Source organism: Podarcis filfolensis, assembly GCF_964270895.1.
Source record: "Podarcis filfolensis genome assembly, chromosome: W".
In the NCBI taxonomy this organism is placed as follows: domain Eukaryota; kingdom Metazoa; phylum Chordata; class Lepidosauria; order Squamata; family Lacertidae; genus Podarcis; species Podarcis filfolensis.
In genome coordinates, this window is record NC_139619.1 from 24,556,693 (window position 1) to 24,582,222 (window position 25,530).

General features: G+C 40.5%; 1 protein-coding gene across 1 annotated transcript; it reads right to left on the bottom strand.

Annotated features, from left to right (window-relative positions):
• Nucleotides 1–7,970: 7,970 nt before the first annotated feature.
• Nucleotides 7,971–25,020, bottom strand: LOC310753847 (large ribosomal subunit protein eL8-like). Its single transcript, XM_083595208.1, has 8 exons — nt 24,900–25,020; nt 24,521–24,641; nt 21,786–21,935; nt 20,949–21,089; nt 20,346–20,425; nt 17,941–18,071; nt 8,734–8,803; nt 7,971–8,133 (listed from the first exon to the last, which is right to left on the bottom strand). Exons 1-8 carry the CDS (start codon nt 24,900–24,902, stop codon nt 8,029–8,031), a joined length of 801 nt encoding a protein of 266 aa, XP_083451334.1. The 5' UTR covers nt 24,903–25,020; the 3' UTR covers nt 7,971–8,028.
• Between the last annotated feature and the right edge of the window lie 510 nt (nt 25,021–25,530).

The following is a 25,530-nucleotide window of genomic DNA, read 5'->3' on the forward strand; positions in this document are numbered from 1 at the left end:
AGCTTTACTACCACTACTAGCAAGTGACAACCCTTCCTGGATGCAGTGTGTGTGTGTGTGTGTGTGTGTGTGTGTGTGTGTCTGTCTGTCTGTCTGTCTGTCTGTCTCAGTCTCTCTATAGTGAAAGTCTTGCTGGCCTTAGCAATTAAGAGTGGCAAAAAGTTCAGTGGAATGTCAGAAGTGCCAGGAGGACTGCTGTGAGATGGGCAGCCCACTCAGCCAAGGGCAGGAGGGGTACATGTTTATCTAGCAGAGCACTGAGCCCTTTGTGTTTCTTCCCTCACAGCCTTCGCACGTCTGAAACCAGCTACCTGAATGAAGCCTTTTCCTTCTACTCTGCTATTTGCCAGAGGTCTTACTACTCCCAAGTCAACAAAGAAGACAGGTCAGGCCATGCCTCAGTCTTGTGAGTTTTTTGTAATTTAAAAATGAGAAGTGCTGGATTGTCAAACTTGTGTGACTTGGCAGCTGTTGGGCAGCCACTTTCTTTTTTTTAATATAATTTTTTATTAGTTTTTTTAACATATCATTTTCAACAGTAATTAAACATACTTTTACATCTTATTCAAATTCTTGACTTCCATCAATCCTGTCTGAAAATTTTCCAATCTAATCTCTCAGTATGCATTTTGTATCCTCCCTATTACATTTCAAACTCATAACCAATATCTCTATCTTTTTCTACTTTGTAACACTTTGTATATTTCTCCTTACAAAACTTCTTGTAATCCTACTAGCGTAATTTGTTGATTACAGTTGCTCTTCAAATAATTCATATACTTCTTCCAATCTTCTGTAAATCTCTGGTCCCGCAGGTTTCGAATCCTTCCTGTCATTTTGTCCAGTTCTGCATAGTCCATTAATTTCGTCTGCCATTCTTCTTTCGTCGGAATTTGTTCTTGTTTCCATTTCTGGGCTAATAATACTCTTGCCGCAGTTGTTGCGTATAAAAATAATTTAACAACTTGCCTATTAATGTCTTGACCTATAATACCAAGTAAAAATGCTTCTGGTTTTTTTAAGAATGTGTATTTCAACATCTTTTTCATCTCATTATATATCATGAAGTTCTTTATTTTCTTACATTCCCACCACATATGATAAAATGTTCCTTCTTTTTCTTTACATTTCCAACATTTATTATTTGTCTTATACATTTTAGCTAATTTCACTGGTGTAATATACCATCTATACATCATTTTCATCATATTCTCTTTCAAAGCATTACAGGCTGTAAATTTTATCCTTTCCTTCCACAACCTTTCCCATTCTTCAAACTGTATATTATATCCAAAGTCTTTTGCCCAATGTATCATTACCGATTTCACTTCCTCATCTTTCAAATGCCATTCCAACAGTATTTTATACATTTTAGACATTGTTTTACATTCATTGTTTAATATTTCTATTTCAAATTTTGATTTTTTATCATCAAATCCTTTTTCCTTTAAATCCTCTTTATATATTTCATTGACTTGGCGATAGTGCAACCAATCATTTACATATTCTTTAACCTGTTCATATGGTTTCATTTTCCGTTTATTTCCTTTTCCCCCCAACAATTTCTCATAGGTAACCCAATTTTTACTCATATTTATCTTTTTCACACTCATAGCTTCTAATGGGGATAACCACCATGGTGTTTTACGTTCTAGTAAGTTTTTATACCTGTCCCATACTTCATATAAAAATCTTCGAAATATGTGATTACCAAATCCTTTATGGATTTTTGTTTTATTATACCATAAATATGTGTGCCAACCAAATCTATTGTCATAACCTTCCAAATCCAACAAATCTGTATTTCTTAACAGCATCCATTCCTTTAACCAATAGAGGCAAACCGCTTCATAATACAATTTCATAGTACAACTTCAAGTCTGGCAGGGCAAAGCCCCCTCTTTCTTTAACATCTGTTAACAATTTATATTGTATTCTCGGTTTCTTCCCCTGCCAGACATATCTTGAAATTGCTTTTTGCCATTCTTTAAAAGTTGCTGCCCCCTGGATTATTGGAATTGATTGAAACAAAAATAACATCTTTGGTAGCACATTCATTTTTATAGTTGAAATCCTTCCCCAAAATGATAATTTCATTCTTCCCCATATTTCCATGTCTCTCTTAATTCCATTCCACACCGGTGTATAGTTATTTTGAAATAAATCTATATTCATTGTGGTTAACCAGATTCCTAAATACTTAACTTTTTTAACTACTTCTATACCAATTTCCTGCTGCAACATATCAACCAAGTCTTGTTTCATATTTTTAACTAATATTTTAGTCTTGCTTTTGTTTAATTTAAAACCTGCTACTTGTCCAAATTGTTCTATTTCTTTAATAACTTCTGAATAACTTAATTCAGAATTAAGATGAAATAAAAGGGATTACACTAGGGGAAAAGATATTTAAAATCAAGGTGTTTACTGATTACATCATTTTAACGACTGAAGAACCAGAAACAAGTGTCCCAAAAGCAATAGAGAAAATTCTAGCATTCGGCTGTGTATCAGGATTTAAGATGAATATGACAAAGTTAATGGTGAAAAACATGCAAGAGCAGGAACAAAAAGATCTACAGGAAAAGACAAAATTGCAAATTGTGAAAAAGGCAAAATATTTAGGTATAGAACTAACCATGAGAAATATCAATTTATTTGAAAATAATTATAAGGTTTGGAAAGAAATAAAAAAGGATTTTGAAACTTGGAGCAGATTAAAATTATCAATAGGAGGAAGAGTTTCCATAATTAAAATGAATGTCCTTCCCAAAATGCTCCATCTCTTTCAAACAATTCCCATAATACGTTTCAAGGAGTGGAGGAAAGATATGACAAAATTCATATGGCAAAATAAGAAAGCCCGGATAAAATTCAAACTCCTGACAGACAAAAAAGAGAGGGGAGGTCTGGCGTTGCCAAATTTAAAATTATACTATGAAGCAGAATGCCTTGTATGGCTGAAAGAATGGATCACTTTGAAAAAGCAGATTTATTAGACCTGGAGGGCTTTAACAACAGGTATGGATGGCACGCCTACCTCACATATGATAAGATCAAAGTCCATAAAGACTTCAATAGCCACCTAATTAGAAACGCGTTATTTAAAGTCTGGAGTAAGTACAAAACGTGACTGGAGCCAATGACACCATGGTGGCTCTCACCTCTAGAAGCCCATGCCATGAAAAAAAACTAAACATAAATAAGGAATGGGCAACTTATAGAGATTTGATAATGGAAGATCAAGGTAAACTTAGAATAAGACCATATGAGGAAATAAGGCATTATGTCTCCGACAGATGGCAATGTATACAACTTGGAAGTGTCTTTAACTTGGACTCAAAGAAAGGCTTTGCTAAAGAGAATTAATTAATGCATGAAATGTTATTTAAAAAAAACAAAAAATTACTATCTAAAAGGTATAACCTTTTGCTAGATTTGGACATGATTGACAAGAAAGTGAAAGAGACAATGATTAAATGGGCGCGAGACTTCGGTCACACAATATATTTAGAGCAATGGGAGAAACTTTGGCAGGAAGATATAAGGTTTACCGCCTGTAGTACAATAAAAGAAAATTTCATCAAAATGTTCTACAGGTGGTATTTAACACCAGTCAAATTAGCAAAAATATATAAACTGAAATCCAACCTCTGTTGGAAATGCAACAAGGAAGCTGGTACAACAATGCATATGTGGTGGAGTTGCACCCCAATTAAGTACTTCTGGGGAGAAATACATGAGGAGTTGAAAAAAATGCTTAAAATCCCGTTAACAAAAAAACAAACAAACCCAGAGGCTTACCTACTGGGCCTTTAGGAAAAGAAAATCAGAAATCGAAAAAAAGAATTTTTATTATATGCGACCACCGCAGCCAGGATAGTAATAGCATCTAAATGGAAAGCTAAAGAACTACCTACCAAGGAGGAATGGATTCTCAAATTAAATATTTAAAATTGGCTAAATTAACAGTATCCATACGACAGCAGTCAAATCAAAAACTAAAAAACGAATGGCAATGCTTTGATGATTATATGACAAAATATTGCTCCAAAAAAGACATGCTTAATATGCTTAGATTAAGAATGTAAATGCATCAAAACTATAATGACATATGTACAGTGGTACCTTGGGTTACAGACGCTTCAGGTTACGGGTTTTCAGGTTACGGATGTGCCGAAACCCAGAAGTACCAGAATGGGTTACTTCCAGGTTTCGGTGCTCGCGCTAAATCGCACATGCGCAGAAGTGCCGAAATGCAACCTGCGCGTGCGCACACACAGCGCTGCGGGTTGCGAACGTGCCTCCCGCATGGATCACGTTCGCAACCCGAGCGTCCACCGTATGTATAGAGAGAAAATAAAAACAATCAGAATGCAACGATAAGGGTAAAATTGATTCTAGAGAAGACGAGTAGCAGTGGAGGGAAGTTAAACAGGGGGGGGGGTATTTTATTTTGTGTGTTTTTTCTTTTTCTTTTTTGGGTATTGTATAATGATTTAATGTATAACACTGGGCAACAATTTTTTACTTTTTGAATGTTGTCTAGATTTCTACAACTGATTCAGGGTATTTTTGCACTGCTGAATCAGGAAATGGCATCCGTTTCTCTCCATCAGGTCAGGTTTTTGTGCTATGTTGATTTGAAAAAAATCAGATCTTGTGACAAAATCGATTACATTTTTGTGGCATTATCAGCTGATTTTTGTCAACACATATCATCCTAAATATGTTTTTAAGAGAAAAAAATGTTTTTAAAACAACATATATTGATTACCTGATAGAAACATCGATTACTGTAAACTGAATGGTGGGCATTGATAAAGGTAAGAACACGTAAATTGCATGTTGCTTCATCATTTTTCAAACTTCAGGGCTTGAACTTCCGTTTCTTGGAACTCCTGGAATGCTCAGCGGCAGGGAGTTCTCTCTTCAGAGTCCAACAGTAGTCAGCCATCATGACTGCATCCCAGCGACCCTGATACCTGGTCTCCATCTCTTTCATGACCTGATGGAATCTCTCCCCCTGCTCGTCACTCATTGAACCCAGGTTCTCAGGAAACTGGTCCATATGTGAAGCAGTCAGCATGTTGTTGACAAGTTCTGCGTAGTTTCTGGCCTTATTGTTGCCAATAAAGTTCTTCACTACCAGAACAAATGCCTTCCATGCTTCCAGTTCCACTTTGTTCAATGAGTTTCCGAACTCTGGATCTCTGATGAGCTGACGGATCTGAGGACCGTCAAAGATGCCAGCTTTCAACTTCTCCATGGTCAATCCTGGAAAAGCCTGGCACAAGTAAGTGAAGCAGTCACCATCCTTGTCCAGAGCCTTGGTGAACTGCTTGATTAAGCCAAGCTTGATGAGCAGCGGTGGGAAGAGTATTCTGTCTCTGTCCACCAGAGGGTCGTTGATGACGTTCCTTTTGCTGTAAGGCACCAGTTCCTCCAGCGCAGTTCCTCCAGTGCAGGCCAGTCCTTCTTCGTGTAATGCTGAGCACAGTCCCTACTATCCCACATGCACAGAAAACATGGGTACTTGGTGAAGCCAGACTGTTGTCCCAACAAAAAGTTCACCATCTTCAGGTCAACACAAATAAACCATTTATGCTGATCATAACCAATTTTCTCCAGCACATACTTCACCTCTTCATAGTTCTCCTTCAGTGTACTCGAGTGAGCCATGGGTTTTGATCCCCCAACTTTATGCTTTGCCACACCAATTTATGGAAGATTTCGAGGTTTTATGACTTCAAACTGATCCCTTTTCGACATAATCACCCAGAACTATCGGACCTGAATACTTCTTGTCATTAAAATAATCATTTCCAATTAAAACAATTATTCGACATGGCATTTTACCCACACCAACTTCTTCTAAAATGCTCCACACAAGCGTACATGTGAACAAAAATGTAAAAAAACGACATGTGGCCATAGCTCAAAAACTTGACCTGATTGAGCAAAACCAATGTGATTTTTGGATTCAGCGCATCAGATTCGTCCTAAATCAGCTGAAAAAACGCAGACAACAAATTTGTTGTTGACCAGTGTAATGATTTAATGTTTCTTTTCTGTTATGTATTATTTCTCTATTTTAAATTAAATTTATGATGGAAAATCTAAATAAATAAACAAATAAATAAACAAATAAATAAATAAATAAACAACCTGATTCTCATCAAGGCCACCATCAAAATAAGTTAAATGCACTGATGTATATTTTGCATTTTCCATGACTCTGGTTCTCACTTTTGAATTTTTGGGAAATGATTGGTTATTAAATGGCCAAATCAATGTGCCAAATAAAAGCAATGATGCATTGCAGGAGTTACACTGGATGACCCTTGGGTAGCGTTGCCATGTCTGATAAGTCCCAGACATGTTCTTTTGGGGCCCAACAGGCCCATCCAGGGGTACTTATAAATTTTAAAGGAAATGTCTGTGTTGGGGGGACAGTATTTACCTTATTTTTCCCTCTATAAGATGCACTTTATCCCTCCTAAAAAGAGGAAATGTATGTGCGTCTTATGGAGCGAATGCAGGCTGCGAAGCTATCCCGGAAGCCAGAACAGCAAGCAGGATTGCTGCACAGGAATCCCTCTTGCTGTTCTGGCTTCAGGGATAGCCGCGCAAAGCCTCTTCAACAACATTTGATTCAGAATATTTTTTTTCTTGTTTTCCTTCTCTAAAAACTAGGTGCGTCTTATAGAACGAAAAATACGGTATTTTGCCTGACTTGGGCTGCTCTGCACACAGTGGCCGCTGCCAGCCTGAGCCAGGAGAAGTGTACAGGCACTCTGCATTCCCTGGCTGCCGCCAGCCTGAACTTTGTGGCTGTGGCCCCGCACGCCCCTTTCCCCAGGTCACTGTCCTTTTTGTACTCAATATATGGCAACCCTTTGCATACATTACTGACCCTAAAATTGTGTGCCCTTCGCAGGTTAACCTTGTGTCTTAACACTAGCTTTCTCCCTTCTTTGCAGGTATGGTTTGTGTGCAGCTACCTCCTACATGTGGTACAAGAAATTCACTCAGAAGGTTCACCTCGAAGACTTACAACTCCTTGGTGCAAGCTTGGCCTCAAAATGCTCACAGGAGCTGCAGCCAGTCTCAGAGGTCACTACTTTATACAGAGGAACAGGCCTTCTGACTTGATTGCAGCACTTCAGTGACCAGAGCAAGCAGACCTAAGCAAGGAAGACTCTTGTGTTCTGCTGAAAGTTGGCTGCAATATATTAGAGCTGCAGTGTTACCCGACTGACCTGGGAGTAAGTCCCACTGAATTCAGTAGGACTCACTTCTGGGTAGGCATGGTTAAGGGAGAAATTGGGATGATGGGGGCCTTAACAGGGAAGGTGAAAGCCTTTCAAATTGTAGTGCTTATCTTGGGTTGTTTAATGCTATGTAATCAGAAATGACATGAAGGAAATCAGGATTAAAGAGTATTAGTGTTTGTGCAAATCAGCATGTTGTTGATACAATATGATGCAAAGTTCCATGTAATGAAGTAGTAAATAAATCATGTCGCATATACAGCTTTGTTTCTTCTTGGCAACAATAATGACACAAAGTCCCTATCAAAAAGAAGTATTGTAAACTTCTGAAGTTCATAGTTGCGGGGTATTTCAATTGCACTCTTCCCCTGTGAGCTGATTGATTTCTGTTGTCTTGTCAAGGCAACTTATGAAATGTTCTAGAACCCAATATACTTGCAGCTAACATTGGCCAAAGCTCCATGGAGGTATTGTTTGAGCTTTCACACCTGCAGAGATAAGCTTCCAGGGTGCTCATTACTGGCGCAAATCTTAAATTCTCTCCCCTTGGGACGGAAAATGGAGAAAGGAACGCTGGAATAATTTCTTCTTAGGTGCTATGGAATCCCCCTTTACTAGACAAGGCTACCATAAGACATAACTGACAGAACACCACACTCTAATCACTAAAAACTTACAGAAAACAACTGGAACACATTTTGTTTGCAGTATTTTATTTTTATGGGAATAACTTCTTGAGGCAAATCGGATACATCTATCCAAGTTTAGTGGCCAGTTCTTTAGCCTTGGCTTTTTCAAGCTTAGCAATGCGGGCAACTGACTTCGGCCCCAGAAGATTGCCGCCCCAGTGACGACGAATCTGGAAGGAAAAAAGATTGCTCACATGTCAAAGTGACTTACAAAACTTACAATTAAAATTTAGATTAAATGGTATAATTTTTTTTGAGGATTTAACATTCACAGCAATAACCTGAGTGTCGGCTTTTAAGTACAAATTAGATGCAAAAACTACTACTGGAACAGAGACTCAAATCAACTCCACTTCATACATTACAGCTGTGCTCTAACAAGTAGTAACAGTTCCAAACATTGTAGTACTATAGACACAGACTCTGGAATATTGCTAACAGGCTGTATAACTCAATGGCAGCTCAAGTCCTTTTCTTTTCTCCTGTGAGCATTTTTAGATTCTCAATCCTGTTATCTTGTCCAAAATATTTTTAGATGCTACCAGCTCAGTGGGTCAACATGATACTGCTGTTCACTCACAATATTTCTGCTACATGAGGGAATTCTCTACACAGGGCTGGAATGAATTTTCATATTGGAGGCTGCTAGCAAGCCATTCCTGATTTCAGCAAGCTGGACAGTGGTCATGCCACTGCAAGGGAGGGGGGGCACTTTCCAAAAGCTGACAAATTAGTCAATATACTCACAGATCCTATAGGCACAATCTTACCTCATCGTATCTCTCATTGTAGTTTGTCTTGACAGCTTCCACGAGTTTAGCTAGAGCTCCCTTCTCCTCGCTGCAAAGGAGAATAATAATAATAATAATAATAATAATAATAATAATAATAATGATAATAAATTTTATTTATATCCCGCCCTCCCCAGCCGAAGCCGGGCTCAGGGCGGCTAACAACAATCAAATAATCAAACAATCAAATAATCCAACATTCTAAAAATATTTCATTATAAAAATTAATTAAAATCAAGTTGATGGCAACCATTAAGCAAAATTCTGTGCAGGTTGCCAGAGGAGGGAGTCAGGCTGCGCCCTGACCAAAGGCCTGGTGGAACAACTCTGTCTTGCAGGCCCTGTGGAAAGATGTCAGGTCCCGCAGGGCCCTAGTCTCTTGTGACAGAGCGTTCCACCAGATTGGAGCCGCAGCCGAGAAGGCCCTGGCTCTAGTTGAGGCCAGCCTAACCTGAGGCCTGGGACCTTCAGGATGTTTTTATTTGCAGACCGTAGGTTTCTCTGTGGGGCATACCAGGAGAGGCGGTCCCGTAGGTACGAGGGTCCTAGGCCGTATAGGGCTTTAAAGGTTAAAACCAGCACCTTAAACCTGATCCTGTACTCCACCGGGAGCCAGTGCAGCTGGTATAGTACCGGATGAATGTGGTCTCGCAGCGAAGACCCCATAAGGAGTCTCGCCGCGGCATTCTGCACCCGCTGGAGTTTCTGGGTCAGTCTCAAAGGCAGCCCCACGTAGAGCGAGTTACAATAATCCAGTCTGGAGGTGACCGTCGCATGGATCACAGTGGCTAGGTCAGGGCGAGAGAGATAAGGGGCCAACTGCTTAGCTTGGCGGAGATGAAAAAATGCCGCCTTTGTTATAGCTGTAATCTGCGCCTCCATAGAGAGGGAGGTATCGAAGATTACACCCAAACTCTTAACGGACGGTGCTGGCACTAATTGCACCCCCGCAAGAGATGGGAGTTGCCCCCTCAATCCCATATCGCCCCGTCCCAGCCAGAGGACCTCTGTCTTCGAAGGATTTAACTTCATTTTTTTTAAAGAAATATTTATTAAGATTTTACAAAGACAAATAAACAAAAACACATAATAAAAAAAATAAAAAATAAGTAAACATACAGAAAAAATAAGAAAAATTAAAAACAATTATTTTTCATAACTTAAAACTCATTTGCTTGTTTCTTTGACTTCCTCACACCTCCCCTTCTTGTATTCCCATTTAAATAATCAAATCAGCAAATCCTTACCCTCTTTCATTTATCTTATCTCTGTAACTTAACATTTTATAACTCAGTATTTTCGTCCATTATCAATTCATTTTTGCATATTCTTATTAACTTTGTTGCTAATACCACTTATTTCCAATCCAACACCATTTTAGTTACTTTTTAACCTATTTATACCCTTCTCCCATATTCTTAAAGCATTACAGCTGGAAACCACTTAATTTCTATCCAACATCATTCTAACATTCATTAATTTTACAATATTTCTGTAGATAGTCTTTAAATTTATTCCAATCTTCTTCCACCGTCTCTTCTCCCTCGTCTCGGATTCTGCCAGTCATTTCTGCCAATCCCATATAGTCCATCACCTTCATCTGCCATTCTTCCAAAGTGGGTAAATCTTGTGTCTTCCAATACTTTGCAATAAGTATTCTTGCTGCTGTTGTAGCATACATAAAAAAAGTTCTGTCCTTCTTTGGCACCAATTGGCCGACAATGCCCAGAAGGAAGGCCTCTGGTTTCTTCAGGAAGGTATATTTAAATACCTTTTTCATTTCATTATAGATCATTTCCCAGAAAGCCTTAATCTTTGGGCACGTCCACCAAAGGTGAAAGAATGTACCTTCAGTTTCTTTACATTTCCAACATTTATTATCGGGCAAATGATAAATTTTTGCAAGCTTGACTGGTGTCATGTACCACCTGTAGATCATTTTCATAATATTCTCTCTTAAGGCATTACATGCCGTAAATTTCATACCTGTGGTCCACAACTGTTCCCAGTCAGCAAACATAATGTTATGTCCAACATCTTGTGCCCATTTAATCATAGCAGATTTCACCGTTTCATCCTGTGTATTCCATTTCAACAGCAAGTTATACATCCTTGACAAAATCCCAGTTTTGGGTTCTAACAGTTCTGTTTCTAATTTTGATTTTTCCACCTGGAAGCCAATTTTCTTGTCCAAATTATATGCCTCCATTATCTGATAGTAATGAAGCCAATCTCGCACTTTGTTTTTTAGTTTCTCAAAACTCTGCAGTTTTAGTCTATCTCCCTCTTGTTCCAAAATTTCCCAATATTTTGGCCATTTGGCCTCCATATTGAGCTTTTTCTGGGCTTTTGCTTCCATTGGTGACAGCCACCTTGGGGTTTTATTTTCCAATAAATCCTTATATCTTATCCAAACATTGAACAAAGCTTTCCTGACAATATGGTTCTTAAATGCTTTATGTGCTTTAACCTTGTTGTACCACAAGTATGCATGCCACCCAAAAACACTGTTAAAACCTTCTAAATCCAAAATGTCTGTGTTCTCAAGAAGCAGCCAGTTTTTCAACCAGCAGAATGCTGCTGATTCATAGTAAAGTTTAAAGTCTGGCAGGGCAAATCCACCCCTTTCCTTTGCATCAGTTAATATCTTGAATTTTTTTCTGGGCTTCTTGCCCTGCCAGACAAATCTAGATATATCTTTCTGCCACTTCTTGAAACAGTCCATCTTGTCCACAATTTGCAGTGTTTGAAACAAAAACAGTATTCTAGGCAATACATTCAGCTGCAATTCGACCCAACAAGGAAAGCTTCAAATTTGACCAAATTTCTAAGTCTTTTTTCACTTCCGTCCAACATTTTTCATAATTATCTTTAAATAAGTTCCCATTCTTTGCTGTCATGTTAATCCCCAAGTATTTCACTTTCTTGACCACATTCAGACCTGTCTCATTCTGAAACCTCTCTTTTTCAATCGGTGTTAAATTTTTTTCTAAAACCTTAGTTTTTGACTTGTTCAATTTGAATCCTGCCACTTGACCAAATTCTTGAATTAGTTCTAAAACCCTTTTAGTACTAGATTCTGGCTCCTGTAACGTCAGTACTAAATCATCTGCAAATGCTCTCAATTTATACTGTTTAGCTCCGACCTGTATACCTTTAACCAACCGGTCCCTTCTAATCATATTCAGCAGAACCTCCAGGACCGATATAAAAAGCAATGGGGAGATTGGGCACCCCGTCGTGTCCCTTTTTCAATCTTAAATTCTTCCGTCACCACATTATTTACAATTAATTTAGCCTTTTGTTCAGAATATATTGCACCTATACCATTTTCAAAACCTTGGCCTACCCCCATCCCCTGTAGGTTCTTTTTCATAAAACTCCAAGAGATATTATCAAAAGCTTTCTCCGCGTCCACAAATATCAGAACTGCTTTAGTGTTTATATTCACTTCTAGTTTTTCCAAAATATCAATTATGTTCCTCAAATTATCAGACAAATGTCTTCCCGGGAGAAAGCCCGCTTGATCTTTATGAATCTCTTCCATCAATACCTTTTTCAATCTCTTGGCCAAAATGTCAGCAAAAATTTTGTAATCCACATTAAGTAACGATATAGGGCGGTAGTTCTTAAGCTGAGTCTTTTCAGTCTCTGTTTTCGGTATAAGTGTAATATACGCCTCTTTCCATGACTCTGGTGCCCTCTTCCCTTCCAGAATTTCATTGCAGACTTCCTTCAAAGGTTGTATTAACCACTCTTTCAAAGATCTATACTATCTAGAAGTCAGCCCATCCGGTCCTGGAGATTTGCCCAATTGCATATTTTGAATGGCACCTTCTACTTCCTGTTCAGATATTTTATAGTTCAACATTAATTTACTTTCTTGAGAGATTTTTTGTAATCCATTTGTTTCCAAAAATCCGTCTATGTCCATTTCTTTCTGTGGCCCTTGTGAATATAATTGTTTAAAGTACCTCTGGAAACAATTTCTAATCTCAGTTGGGTTATGTATGTTCTTTCCTTCCACTTCTAAATTTGTAATAGTATTTACCGTATTTTTCGCACCATAGGGCGCACCGGACCATAGGGCGCACCGGACCATAGGGCGCACCTAGTTTTGGGAGGCAGAAAACAAGAAAAAATTATTCTGAACCCCAGAAGCCAGAACAGCAAGAGGGATCTGGCTTCTGGGATACCGTGTGGCTGTTCTGGCTTCTGGGGTAACCGCGCCAAGCCTCTTCAGGGCAGTGGGATGAAGGCTCCCCCTGCCCAAAGAGGCTGCGCAGGGCTAAAGCAGAAGCCAGGACAGACGCGTCGCTGAAGGGGCACTGTGCCTTCTCTCTCTCTGCGCAGCGCCTCTCCTGTGAAGGAGAGGCGCTGCGCAGAGAGGGAGAAGGGGCAGCGCCCTTTAGCGAAGCTGGAGAAGGAACAGAAGAAGACCCTTCTGTTCTTCCTCGGGCTTTGCTGGACAGGCGCGTCGCTGCGAAGCGGGAGGAGGAACAGGAGGCCCTTCTGTTCCTCCTCCGGCTTCGCTTGATAGGCGCGTTGCTCAAGGGGCGCTGCGCCTTCTCTCTCTCTCTGCGCAGTGCCTCTCCTTCACAGGAGAGGCGCTGCGCAGAGAGGGAGAAGGCGCAGCGCCCTTCAGCGAAGCTGGAGAAGGAACAGAAGGAGACCCTTCTGTTCCTCCTCCGGCTTCGCTGGACAGGCGCGTCGCTGCGAAGCGGGAGGAGGAACAGAAGGAGACCCTTCTGTTCCTCCTCCGGCTTCGCTGGACAGGCGCATTGCTCAAGGGGCGCTGCGCCTTCTCTCTCTCTCTGCGCAGCGCCTCTCCTTCACAGGAGAGGTGCTGCGCAGAGAGGGAGAAGGTGCAGCGCCCTTCAGCGAAGCTGGAGAAGGAACAGAAGGAGACCCTTCTGTTCCTCCTCTGGCTTCGCTGGACAGGCGCGTCGCTGCAAAGCGGGAGGAGGAAGAGAAGGAGACCCTTCTGTTCCTCCTCCGGCTTCCAGGACAGGCGTGTTGCTCAAGGGGCGCTGCGCCTTCTCTCTCTCTCTGCGCAGCGCCTCTCCTTCACAGGAGAGGCACTGCGCAGAGAGGGAGAAGGCGCAGCGCCCTTCGGCGAAGCTGGAGAAGGAACAGAAGGAGACCCTTTTGAGGTTTAACATTAGTGAAAAAAGTTAAATACTTGGGGGTTAATATGACTGCCAAGAACTTAAACTTATTTAAAGATAATTATGAGAAATGTTGGACAGAAGTGAAAAAAGACTTAGAAATATGGTCAAATTTGAAGCTTTCCTTGTTGGGCCGAATTGCAGCTATAAAGATGAATGTATTGCCAAAAATGTTATTTTTGTTTCAATCTTTGCAAATTTTGGACAAGATGGACTGTTTCAAGAAGTGGCAGAGAGACATTTCTAGATTTGTCTGGCAGGGCAAGAAGCCCAGAATAAAATTTAAAATATTAACTGATACAAAGGAAAGAGGCGGATTTGCCCTGCCAGATCTTAAACTTTACTATGAATCGGCAGCATTCTGCTGGTTGAAAGATTGGCTGCTTCTTGAGAACACAGACATTTTGGATTTAGAAGGTTTTAATAATGTTTTTGGGTGGCATGCATATTTGTGGTACGACAAGGGTAAAGCACATAAAGCATTTAAAAACCATATTGTCAGGAAAGCATTGTTTAATGTTTGGATAAGATATAAAGACTTATTGGAGAATAAAACCCCAAGGTGGTTGTCACCAATGGAAGCAAAGGCTCTGAAAAAGCCCAATATGGAGGCCAAATGGCCGAAATATTGGGAAATATTGGAACAAGAAGGAGACAAACTGAAATTGCAGAGCTTTGAGAAATTAAAAGATAAGGTGAGAGATTGGCTTAATTATTATCAAATAAGAGAGGCTTACAATTTGGACAAAAAAATTGGCTTCCAGGTGGAAAAATCAAAATTGGAAACTGAACTGTTAGATCCCAAAACTAAGACGCTTTCAAGAATGTATAACTTGCTGTTAAAATGGAACACGCAGGATGAAACGGTTAAATCTGCAATGATTAAATGGGCACAAGATATCGGTCATAACATCATGTTTGCTGACTGGGAACAGTTGTGGACCACCGGTATGAAATTTACGGCATGTAATGCCCTAAGAGAGAATATTATGAAAATGATATACAGGTGGTACACGACACCAGTCAAGCTTGCAAAAATCTATCATTTGCCCGATAATAAATGTTGGAAATGTAAAGAAAATGAAGGTACCTTCTTTCACCTTTGGTGGACGTGCCCAAGGATTAAGGCTTTCTGGGAGATGATATATAATGAAATGAAAAAGGTATTTAAATATACCTTCCTGAAGAAACCAGAGGCCTTTCTCCTGGGCATAGTCGGCCAATTGGCGCCAAAGAAGGATAGAACTTTCTTTATGTATGCAACAACAGCAGCAAGACTACTTATTGCAAAGTATTGGAAGACACAAGACCTACCCACCCTGGAAGAGTGGCAGATGAAGATGATGGACTATATGGAATTGGCGGAAATGACTGGCAGAATCCGAGACTTGGGAGAAGAGGTGGTGGAGGAAGACTGGAAGAAATTTAAAGACTATCTTCAGAAATATTGTAAAATTAATGAATGTTAAAATTATGTTTGGTTTGGCAATAAGTGGTATTCAGCAACGAAAGTTAATAAGAATATGCAAAAATGAATTGATAAATGGATGAAAATATAGAGTTATAATATGTTATGATATAGAGTTAAGATAAATGAAAGAGGATAAGGATTTGCTGAATTGATTATGTAAATGGGAATACAAAAAGGGGAGGTGTGAGGAGGTCAAGGAAACAAGCAAATGAGCTTAAAGATATCAAAAAATGGATTTGCTTTTTAATTTTCCCCTATCTATTTGCTTTTTGTATTTTCTTTTTTTTTTCTATGTACCTTTGTATTTTTAGTATTTTTCTTTTTCTTTGTTTTCTTGTCATTCTGTAAATCTCTGTTTTTTGTAAAACCCTAATAAATATCTTTTAAAAAAAAAAAAAAGGAGACCCTTTTTTTCCTCCTCCGGCTTCCAGCACAGGCGCGTCGCTGCGAAGCGGGAGGAGGAACAGAAGGAGACCCTTCTGTTCCTCCTCCGGCTTCGCTGGACAGGCGCGTTGCTCAAGGGGCGCTGCACCTTCTCTCTCTCTCTCTGCGCAGTGCCTCTCCTTCACAGGAGAGGCGCTGCGCAGAGAGGGGGAAGGTGCAGCGCCCTTCAGCGAAGCTGGAGAAGGAACAGAAGGAGACCCTTCTGTTCCTCCTCCGGCTTCGCTGGACAGGCGCGTCGCTGCAAAGCAGGAGGAGGAACAGAAGGAGACCCTTCTGTTCCTCCTCCGGCTTCCAGGACAGGTGCGTCGCGGCAAAGCCAAGGAGCCTGCATTCGCTCCATAGGACGCACACACATTTCCCCTTCATTTTTGGAGGGGGAAAAGTGCGTCCTATATAGCAAAAAATACGGTAATTTTTGTCTTTTTCTCATTTGCCAAGCCAGCAATTTCCCACATTTATTAGCTGATTCAAATGTTTTTTTGTCTCATTTGTTTAATTTTCCATTCTATTTCCTGATTCATCATTTCCATATATTGTACTTGATATAATTTTATTTCTCTCAAAATCTCCTGCGATTTTGGTTTTACCCTCAATTTCTTCTCACATTCTTTTATTTTCTCCAAAATTTTATCTTTCTTCTCATTTTGCCTTCTCTTCTTTATTGCATTCTGTTGTATCAAAAACCCTCTCATAACAGCTTTGCTTGCGTCCCAGATTACTCTTTTTTCTACATTAGTGTTCATATTTATTTCAAAATAATCTCTCAAAGTTTTTTGGGCCTTTTTATACACTTCTTCATCTCCAAATAAGGTGTCATTCATCCTCCATCTGAAGGAGCCAGTTGATCGAAGGATTTAACTTCAACCGGCTCCCACGTAACCATCCAGCCACAGCTTCCAGACATCTGGTCAGTGTGTCTGGGGCCGAGTCAGGATGGCCATCCATCAACAGATAGAGTTGGGTGTCATCGGCATACTGATGGCAACCCAGCCCAAAACTCCGGACAAGCTGGGCGAGGGGGCGCATAAAGATGTTAAAAAGCATCGGGGAGAGAATCGCACCCTGAGGCACTCCACACACCAAGGAGTGGCGCGATGACAATTCCCCCCCAAGCGCCACCCTCTGTCCCCGACCAGAGAGAAACGAGCGCAGCCATTGGAGGACTGTGCCCTGGATCCCCACGTCGGCAAGGCGGTGGTCTAGGAGTTCGTGATCAACCATGTTGAAGGCTGCTGACAGGTCTAGAAGAATCAGCAGCCCCAACCCGCCTCAATCCAGCTGCCTGCGGAGATCATCTGTTAGGGCGACCAGAGCCGTCTCGGTCCCATGACCAGCGCGGAAGCCGGACTGGAATGGATCGAGAGCCGATGTTTCATCCAGAAACCTACCAAGCTGTTCAGCAACCGCTCTCTCAATCACCTTACCCAGGAATGGAAGATTCGAAACCGGGCAGTTTCGACAGATTCAACAAGCCAGCAATTGAGTTTGAGTTCTCCAAGTAGATTACAATTTGAAATACTGCTTTAAGTGCCACTTTTCAGGGCAACGTTCTCTTAAAAGTTCATTTAGCTTCAGCAGTTGTGTTCATTCAATGACATTAGACACAAAGCAGACCCCTACAAAAGACTAACAAGTCCCTTAATTTCTAAGGGTTGCATCCAATTTAGTCCTACTCAGAGTAGACACACTGAAATTAGTGGCTTCAAGTTAGGCATGTCCATTATTTTGAATGGGTCGGCTCTGAGTAAGACTCAATCCAATGGTTTGAACGTAACACCCATTATGGTCCACTTTAGGGTGAACCTCTAAGTAAAAACACAGTTTGATGCCACACTAAGCTAGCAGCAATAATGTCAACTTTTAAGCTTTACATGCAGTCAATGCCCTGCAGGCCTGGGGTCATGCAGTAGTTACCAATATGGGAACCAACTGCTCAGCTGGCATGTGAACTTAGCATTTCCAGATGCGGAAGGAGGAAAGGCTGCAGCTTTAACAGCTGTTTAGCTTGCGGTTAAAGGTGTAACTGCCCCAAACCATACCAGCCTCTTCGGTTTCTTCATTTGAATTAGAAAATAGGTGAAAAATGTTTTCAGGGCTACTTACGGATTAACCTGAGTGAAGGCAACACAGGTACAGGTCTTTCGGTGGACAAGGCAGCCCAGCCTTGCCTTGCCTTTGATGATGCAATAGGGCACTCCCATTCTTCTGCACAAGGCAGGCAAGAAAACTACCAGCTGGATCAGAGAGGGGAGAAGAAATGCTTTAAAGCTGGCGGTTGTTCAGTTTTTAATACAGTAGGAATTAGGAACTGTGGCCCTCCAGACTTTACTGGACTCCTAACTCCCATCAGCCCCAGTGGTTAGGGATGATGGCAGCAGGAGTCTAACAACAGGGCTGTCCCCATCCCTGCTTTACAACAAGGGCTCTGGCAATTGCTCAGGGTTAAAAAGCTCGTATGATTTTGCTCTTCACAGATAGGGGTCAGTGTTGAATGGTCTCTTTAAATTTGAAGGTTCATTATTGTTCCACAAGATGTGTATTTCTTTAAGGGCCAGAGCAAATAATGTCACCTAGTTTTACAGCTGTGAAGCAGTATAGCAGGTGCTGTTAAGTTATGTTAATTAAGCTGTTGGGTATAGTATATAAAGAGCAGCACCTAGCTCTCTCAGTACCCTGGTGGATGGGTTGTTGGTTGGTTGATGCTTACTGATATATTATAATTAATGTAAAAGGAGTTTTTGATTTTGTTATTAAAACCTAGCAAAAGTTATTTTGCATTCCTTGTAATGTGTGGTCTCCCCAGCACGCCTTCTGCAGCGCAACTAATCTGCAAATAGCCAACAGTCAGGTGAAGAAATTCAAGCACCATTGCAAAAGCCATACCCTGCTCTATAAAGAGTCAAATGGCAGAAGGATATTTCCAAGTTTGTCTGGGGGGGGGGGGGAGGGCGCAAAAGGCCAAGGATTAAACATAAGACACTTACAGATATAAAAGAAAGAGGCGGGTTTGCCCTGCCAGACTTTAAACTGTACTATGATGCTGCGTGTTTGGTGTGGATTAGGGACTGGATAAAACTGGAAAAGGAAGAAGCACTACATTTGGAAGGCCATGATAACAGATTTGGATGGCATGCATATTTATGGTATGGGAAACGGAAAGTCCACAAAGGATTTTATAATCATATAATCAGGAGATCTTTAATGAGGGTGTGGGAGAGATAAAAAAAAGACCTATTAGAACAAAAAACACCCTGGTGGTCATCACCAATAGAAGCCTCGTTGCTCAAACCGCTTGGCAAAAAGGGGAAGTGGCCTACATACAGAGATTTGTTGAGGATCAAGAAGGAAAATGACAATTACATGAGATGTACAAAGAAGACAACAAGAAAGGGTTTAGTATACAACTTCTAGATTTCAAAAGGACGTTATAGAAGAAGTGAAGCTGTTGAAGAAAACCTATAGTATTTTGCTAGAATGGGAAACAAAAGATGAGGTCAATTTGGTCATGATCAAATGGGCACAAGATATAGGACATAAGATACAATTTGAGGACTGGGAAAAATTGTGGAAAGTAAATTTGAAATTTACAGATTGTTCTCTTTTGAAAGAAAATTATATGAAAATGATGTATAGATGGTATATTACACCAGTACAGATATTGTAGAGAAGTTAAATTTTTTTGGGAAATGATAAACAATGAATTGAAAAACTGTTTAAAACGACATTTGTAAAAAAAAAAACCAGAAGCATTTCTGTTAGGGACTGTAGGACAAGACCTGCCAAGAAAAACAAAGAACCTATTTATGTATGCTACAACAGCAGCAAGAGTCTTGATAGAACAAGGATGGAAGAACGAGGAAATCCCAACGAAAGAACAGTGGCAAGAAAAATTGATGAGTTACGCAGAGCTGGCTAGATTGACATACAAATTGCGGGACAAAGACAACTGTGACTTTAAGGAAGAATGGGAGCTTTTTACAAATTATCTAAAGACAACAAAATGAACTGGACTCCTTGGCAGGTTTTCAATAAACATACACAAATTTATTGGTTGATAACAGGGTAGATAATGTAAGGATATGTATAATTTCGTAACATGCAGAGAATAATATGTGCTGAGACATCAGAGAGAGGAGCTGAGGGAAGTCTCGGGGGGTGGGGAAAAAGGGGGGAAATAATGAATATGATATGTTTTGATAATTTGTTATGTTGAAATTGTTAATTATTTTTTTTTAAAAAAGAGCCAAGTTTGAAAATTTGTTAACAGGACTCTGATGTTTTCCAAAGTAAGTTGTACAGCCAAGCACATTTCAACAGTAACCATAGTGACCTGGCAACATTAAGAATTATCTAGAGCAGGAGTGGGTGACCATTTTGTTCAAGCTAAGGAAAGAAACAGCAGAAAACACCCGTACAAGAATGCAGTGGCTGCTATTCATTTAAAAAACCACTTAGCAGCATAAATCTGAGCTTTTGGGTACAAGACCCCGACTCTTGCACCTCCTTACCTCAACAGGGTCTACATCGTGTGCGATCACCACCAGCTGCGCCTTCTTGTTCTCCACCAGAGTTGTAACGGTGTTGACACCTGCAGAAAAAGCCAGTTAACTTGAGTGTGCTACAAAAGTTTGTTTTCCCAGGCAAAAATAAAGAAATCCAAAGCTCCCTGTCTGTGGAAAAGCACAGTGGCTCAAGTGGTGTTAACAAAGCACCAAGCTGCCAGCTTTTCCTAGCCATGTCAAGGACTAGCAGAGGAAGGGCCTGCTACTGCTCAGGGTTAAAAAGTTCTATGTTATGCTCTTTAGTCTGCAGTTCAGGTGAAGAAATTCATACACCATCACGGTAGCCAGTGTGATGCAGTGGTTACCTGGGCGAAACCAGGGTTCAAACCGCAACTCAACCATGGAGCTCACTGAGCAACCTTGGGCCAGTCACTGTATTTCAACCCAGCCTACCCTACAGGATTGTTTGCGAGGGTAAAATGAGGAGGGGGAGAACCATCTACGCCATCTTGAACTTTTTGGATATAAACACAATAAATAAATATGGCTAGTTGTCCAAGCTTTCATTCAACCAGGTTTAAATGTATAAATATAAAGTAGGAAGGTTACCTGCTCTGAGCACAGGAGGCCTCTTGGTAGGGACGTCACCTTTCCCTGCAGCCTTTTGCTCTGCACGGGCCCGCAGCCTCTGCTCCTTCTCTTGCTTCGTCTCAGGCCTGTATTTGTGGGCCAATTTCAGAAGCTGAGTAGCTGTGGAAGACAATTGGAACCGTTCAGAGGAAAGCCTCTCTCTTAAACACCATGTTCCCGTTATCCCCCTCCCCTAAAGGACATGACTTTTGTGCATCAGTGATCTTGGTGGTTGGGAGTCATCAAGGAAGTTCAGATAGCAAATATTTTGCTAGCATCATCTGCACACAAAGGAAAACCCTTCCTTACTACAAAAAGGTAAAGGGACCCCTGACCATTAGGTCCAGTCGTGGACGACTCTGGGGTTGCGGTGCTCATCTTGCTTTATTGGCCGAGGGAGCCGGCCAGCTTCCAGGTCATGTGGCCATCATGACTAAGCCGCTTCTGGTGAACCAGAGCAGCACATGGAAACGCTGTTTACCTTCCCGCTGGAGCAGTATCTACTTGCATTTTGTGCTTTCGAACTGCTAGGTTGGCAGGAGCAGGGACTGAGCAACGGGAGCTCACCCCATTGTGGGGATTTGAACCGCCGACCTTCTGATTGGCAAGCCCAAGGCTCTGTGGTTTAACCCACAGCGCCACCCGCATCCCTACCTTTCTTACTACAGCACTGTGTAAAACTAGTTCTCTCACACTTGCCTCTTTCCAGCAAACTCCCAAAACATGGGGTGCACATTCAATTCAAGGAATCTGAGCAGCTACCCCACCTCCTTCTGCAACTCCACCTTAGAGCCAAGGAAAGGAGCCGGCCTTCACCTGTCTGACGGTCCAATGTTTGAGTGAACTGGTTAACTGCTGGAGGCACCTTCAACCTTTTGTAGAGGATGGCTCTTTGTCGCTGAAGTCGGATATAACGAGGCCATTTCACAAAGCGAGTCAGGTCCCGTTTGGGCTGAATGTCCTGCCCTGAAAGGCAAAATGACAACTCAAAATAATTGCTTCCTTAGCAATTACTGGTTATCCTTTTGTATTCCTGGTTTTCAGCCCAGAGCAAAGGTGGCAGGAGCATCAGCGATCTTGGTGGAGAAGATTGTCAGCAGCATCACTCTGATAGCAAATATTCTTTTGCATCATTTGCTCACAGCCCAGAGAAGCTTGGTCTTCCAAAACATAGTGGAAACACCAGGCCCTTCTAAATGCCTGCCAAAAAGTTTGATATTACATAAATCCTAATTTAGATAGAAATACACTGATAAAGAAAACATATTTAGCGAGACAAGCAATTAAGAAATATATGATAGATTTAAATTTAAAAGATCTGTGGAAACTAATGCACCCTACCAAAGGAGAATTCACTTTCTTATCACCAGTGCATTAGAATTTCTTTCCATAAGACCAATTTTTAGCATCATCCTCAATAATCAAATCCACGATGTGTATCAGATCACAGCGCAGTAATCTGGAAATGTGAATTTAGTAAAACAGCCAAGGTAAAAAAATGGGGTATTTAAATGTTTCCCTTCTTAATGATGAAGGATTTATACAACATATGTGAACAGAAACTATATAATATTTTGATTCTAATTCTGCAACAGCTTCTGCAAGACCATTTGAATGGGAAGCATATAAAATGTATATGTGTGGCCGAATTATTGCATATTCCTCTGATAAAAACAAATTAAAGAATAAAAAGGGGAAAATGTTAAAAGAGGAACTTAAGGACCTTTGAACACAAATGATTGGAAGTCCAACCACTATATTGTACAAGGAAATACCAAAAAATGAATTAAATAATATAGTAGCTCAGGAAATATGAGTGACCAGACTGGTTTCATAAAAACAAGACAAGCCGCAGATAGTGGTGGACTTGATACATTTAATAAAAATAAGAATCCATTTTTAATTATATCATTAGAAACTGAGAAGGCTTTCAACAAAATTTATAGACTACACAGAAGCAGCTTTAATAAATTTGGATTTCCGCTGGGTTTTATAAAATGGATTAAAATACTGTACGTTTCAACCACATCTAGAGTTAAAGTAAATGGCATTATATCTGCTCTGTTTCAATTGGCCCAAGGAACCAGAGAAGGGTGTTCACTTTCATGTTTGCTTTTTAATAGGTTTAGAACCCCTGGCAACATTTTGAGATTTACGTAGTTCTCAACTCAGTTAAATACAAATTAGTGTTATTTGCAGATGATATTTTGGCAAGGTATCAAGACACACTATTAATTGTTCCAAATAGGAACTGAGATGCCAGTAGGTGAAAATTTAATCACACACCTAATTAAGCAAAATCAAATTTCTACCGAATCTATTTAATTTGGGCATGTTAATACCAAGAGATATAACATAACTAGTAACAATATAAATAACATCTAGACATCAATAGTTAGGGTTATTAAGCCTTACCCTTTAGAGAAGGATGAATGCCCTAAAAATGAATATTATTCCCAGATTTATCTATATTCTGAGAGGACTTCCAGTTTTTTATATCTGGGTCATATTTCCAAAAGATAAACTCTTTGTTTAGGAAATGCCTTTGGGGCTCAAAAATACAAATAATACCTTTGCAGAAAATGCAATTACTAATTAAAGAAAGTGGATTTGGAATTCTGAATTATACCACCAGGCATATTTACTGAAAAGTATTATTGGAAACCTGTTGATGGTCTTAATGGGCTGGGCAGTATCAGGATCAAAATATTTGGAAGTTCAAATGACTCTTGAAACAATTAAGTCAGCTAGAAAGATATGGAATGTATTAGCCAATAAAAATAAATTTGACCCATTTTCACATGCAAAACACTCTCTGGAAAAAACGTGGTAATATAGAAAAGCTGCATGCCCTAATGGTGGCTAAGGGACCAATGAACTAGAAGAATAGTTATAATTCTCCATAATCAATAGCTTGATAACATGGCAATATTAGCAAAATATGAACAACTACTTATAGATGCACTTTCTTTGGATAAATATATTTGGGACGAGTTTATACAGAAAATACTAGGTTATTGATAAACATATTTGTAACAGAATATTAAGGCTATACATTAGTCTTAATATGTACGGAAACCTAATTGAGTATTTTTTATTTTAATTCTCGTTCATATTTTCCTTTTCTAATCATTTTTTTTAAAAAATGAAATTCTTCCAATGAAATATCAATTAAAAATTGCTACACCCTAAGGCCTATGCAGGCATTTAAGAGTAGATCCCTCCTCAATGATCAACTGATGCTTGCTTTAAATTATTTTGCTTTTAACTTGCTTTTCAAAAATGATTTTACTGTATGGTTTTATACTGTTGCAAAACCTCAGCGATATATTTCTAGGATACAGAAGCATATAAATACTTGTTATAAATAGACAAATAGTCACTGGTCAAAATGCAACAAAACCAGCAGTATTCCCCATGCACATGTATTTTAGAGACAGGCGTGTATTTCCCACTTCCTGTGAAACGCCTATTCAGTATAGGCTCCTTGATGGATCAACAGGGCTGCAGAGACCCATCATTCCAATCCCCAATTCCTTTTTCCAACTCACCGATGCCGAAGTTCTTGGGCCTTTTCTCAAAGAGAGGATTTGCAACCTTCTTGGCCTCCTGTTTCTTGACCACAGCAGGGGCCGGAGCCACCTTCTTCCCCTTGGCCTTCTTCCCCTTGGGCTGCGTAAGTTCAAAGAACGATTCAGTGAATTCCCTACCAAAAGCGGGCGAGCCGCACACACATCGGAGGCCTGCACCAGGCCCGGGCCCCCAAGCCGGTTCCCCATTTCATCCGCTCTCCCCAATACAAGGCGCCAAGGATTCGCCCGGGTGTCCCGTGACTCCCCTGCCAGAAGAAGCCCAACCATTAGCCCGTTTAGAGGACCGATGGCGGCGGATTGAGAGTCCGCCGCTACAACAACAGCCACAACAACTCACCATTTTGGCTTCAGCTTCGAAAAGGAAAGGGCAGGAAGCTCGGGGTAATATATTTAAGAGCCGCTGAGCGGGCTTTAGAAATCCGCGGAGCGGAAGTAAACTCTATAGTTATACGTCTATGGTCGTTGTGGCTTTTCACCGTAGAGATGCAAAGCTACAGAATGCCGCTCCTCATCCATAGAGAATCCTGGTCCGTGACTAGAGCGTAAACGGTTTATGGCCGATGACAGTATCAAAGCGAGCATGCGGCTGCAAACCACACCTGCGCACGAAAGCAGGCATGAGGAATTCCCCAGTCAGCGTAGGGTTCACTTCCCACATTTATGGAACGCTCTTTCTAAGGGAGGGCTTTAAGGTCCCAGATTAAATCCCTGACATTTCCAAGTAGGGCTGGGAGATTCCCTGTCTCCATTCATGGAGAGCTGATGTCAGACAGTATTTACAATACTGACAGCATACACTCCAACATTTCTCTGGTGAAAATAGGGACATCCCATTCCATAATTATAATTTTATTATTTATACCCGATACATCTTACTGGGTTGCCCCAGCCACTATGGGCAGCTTCCAACATTTATAAAAACATAATAAAACAGTAAACACTGAAAAACTGCCTTCAGATGACTCGGG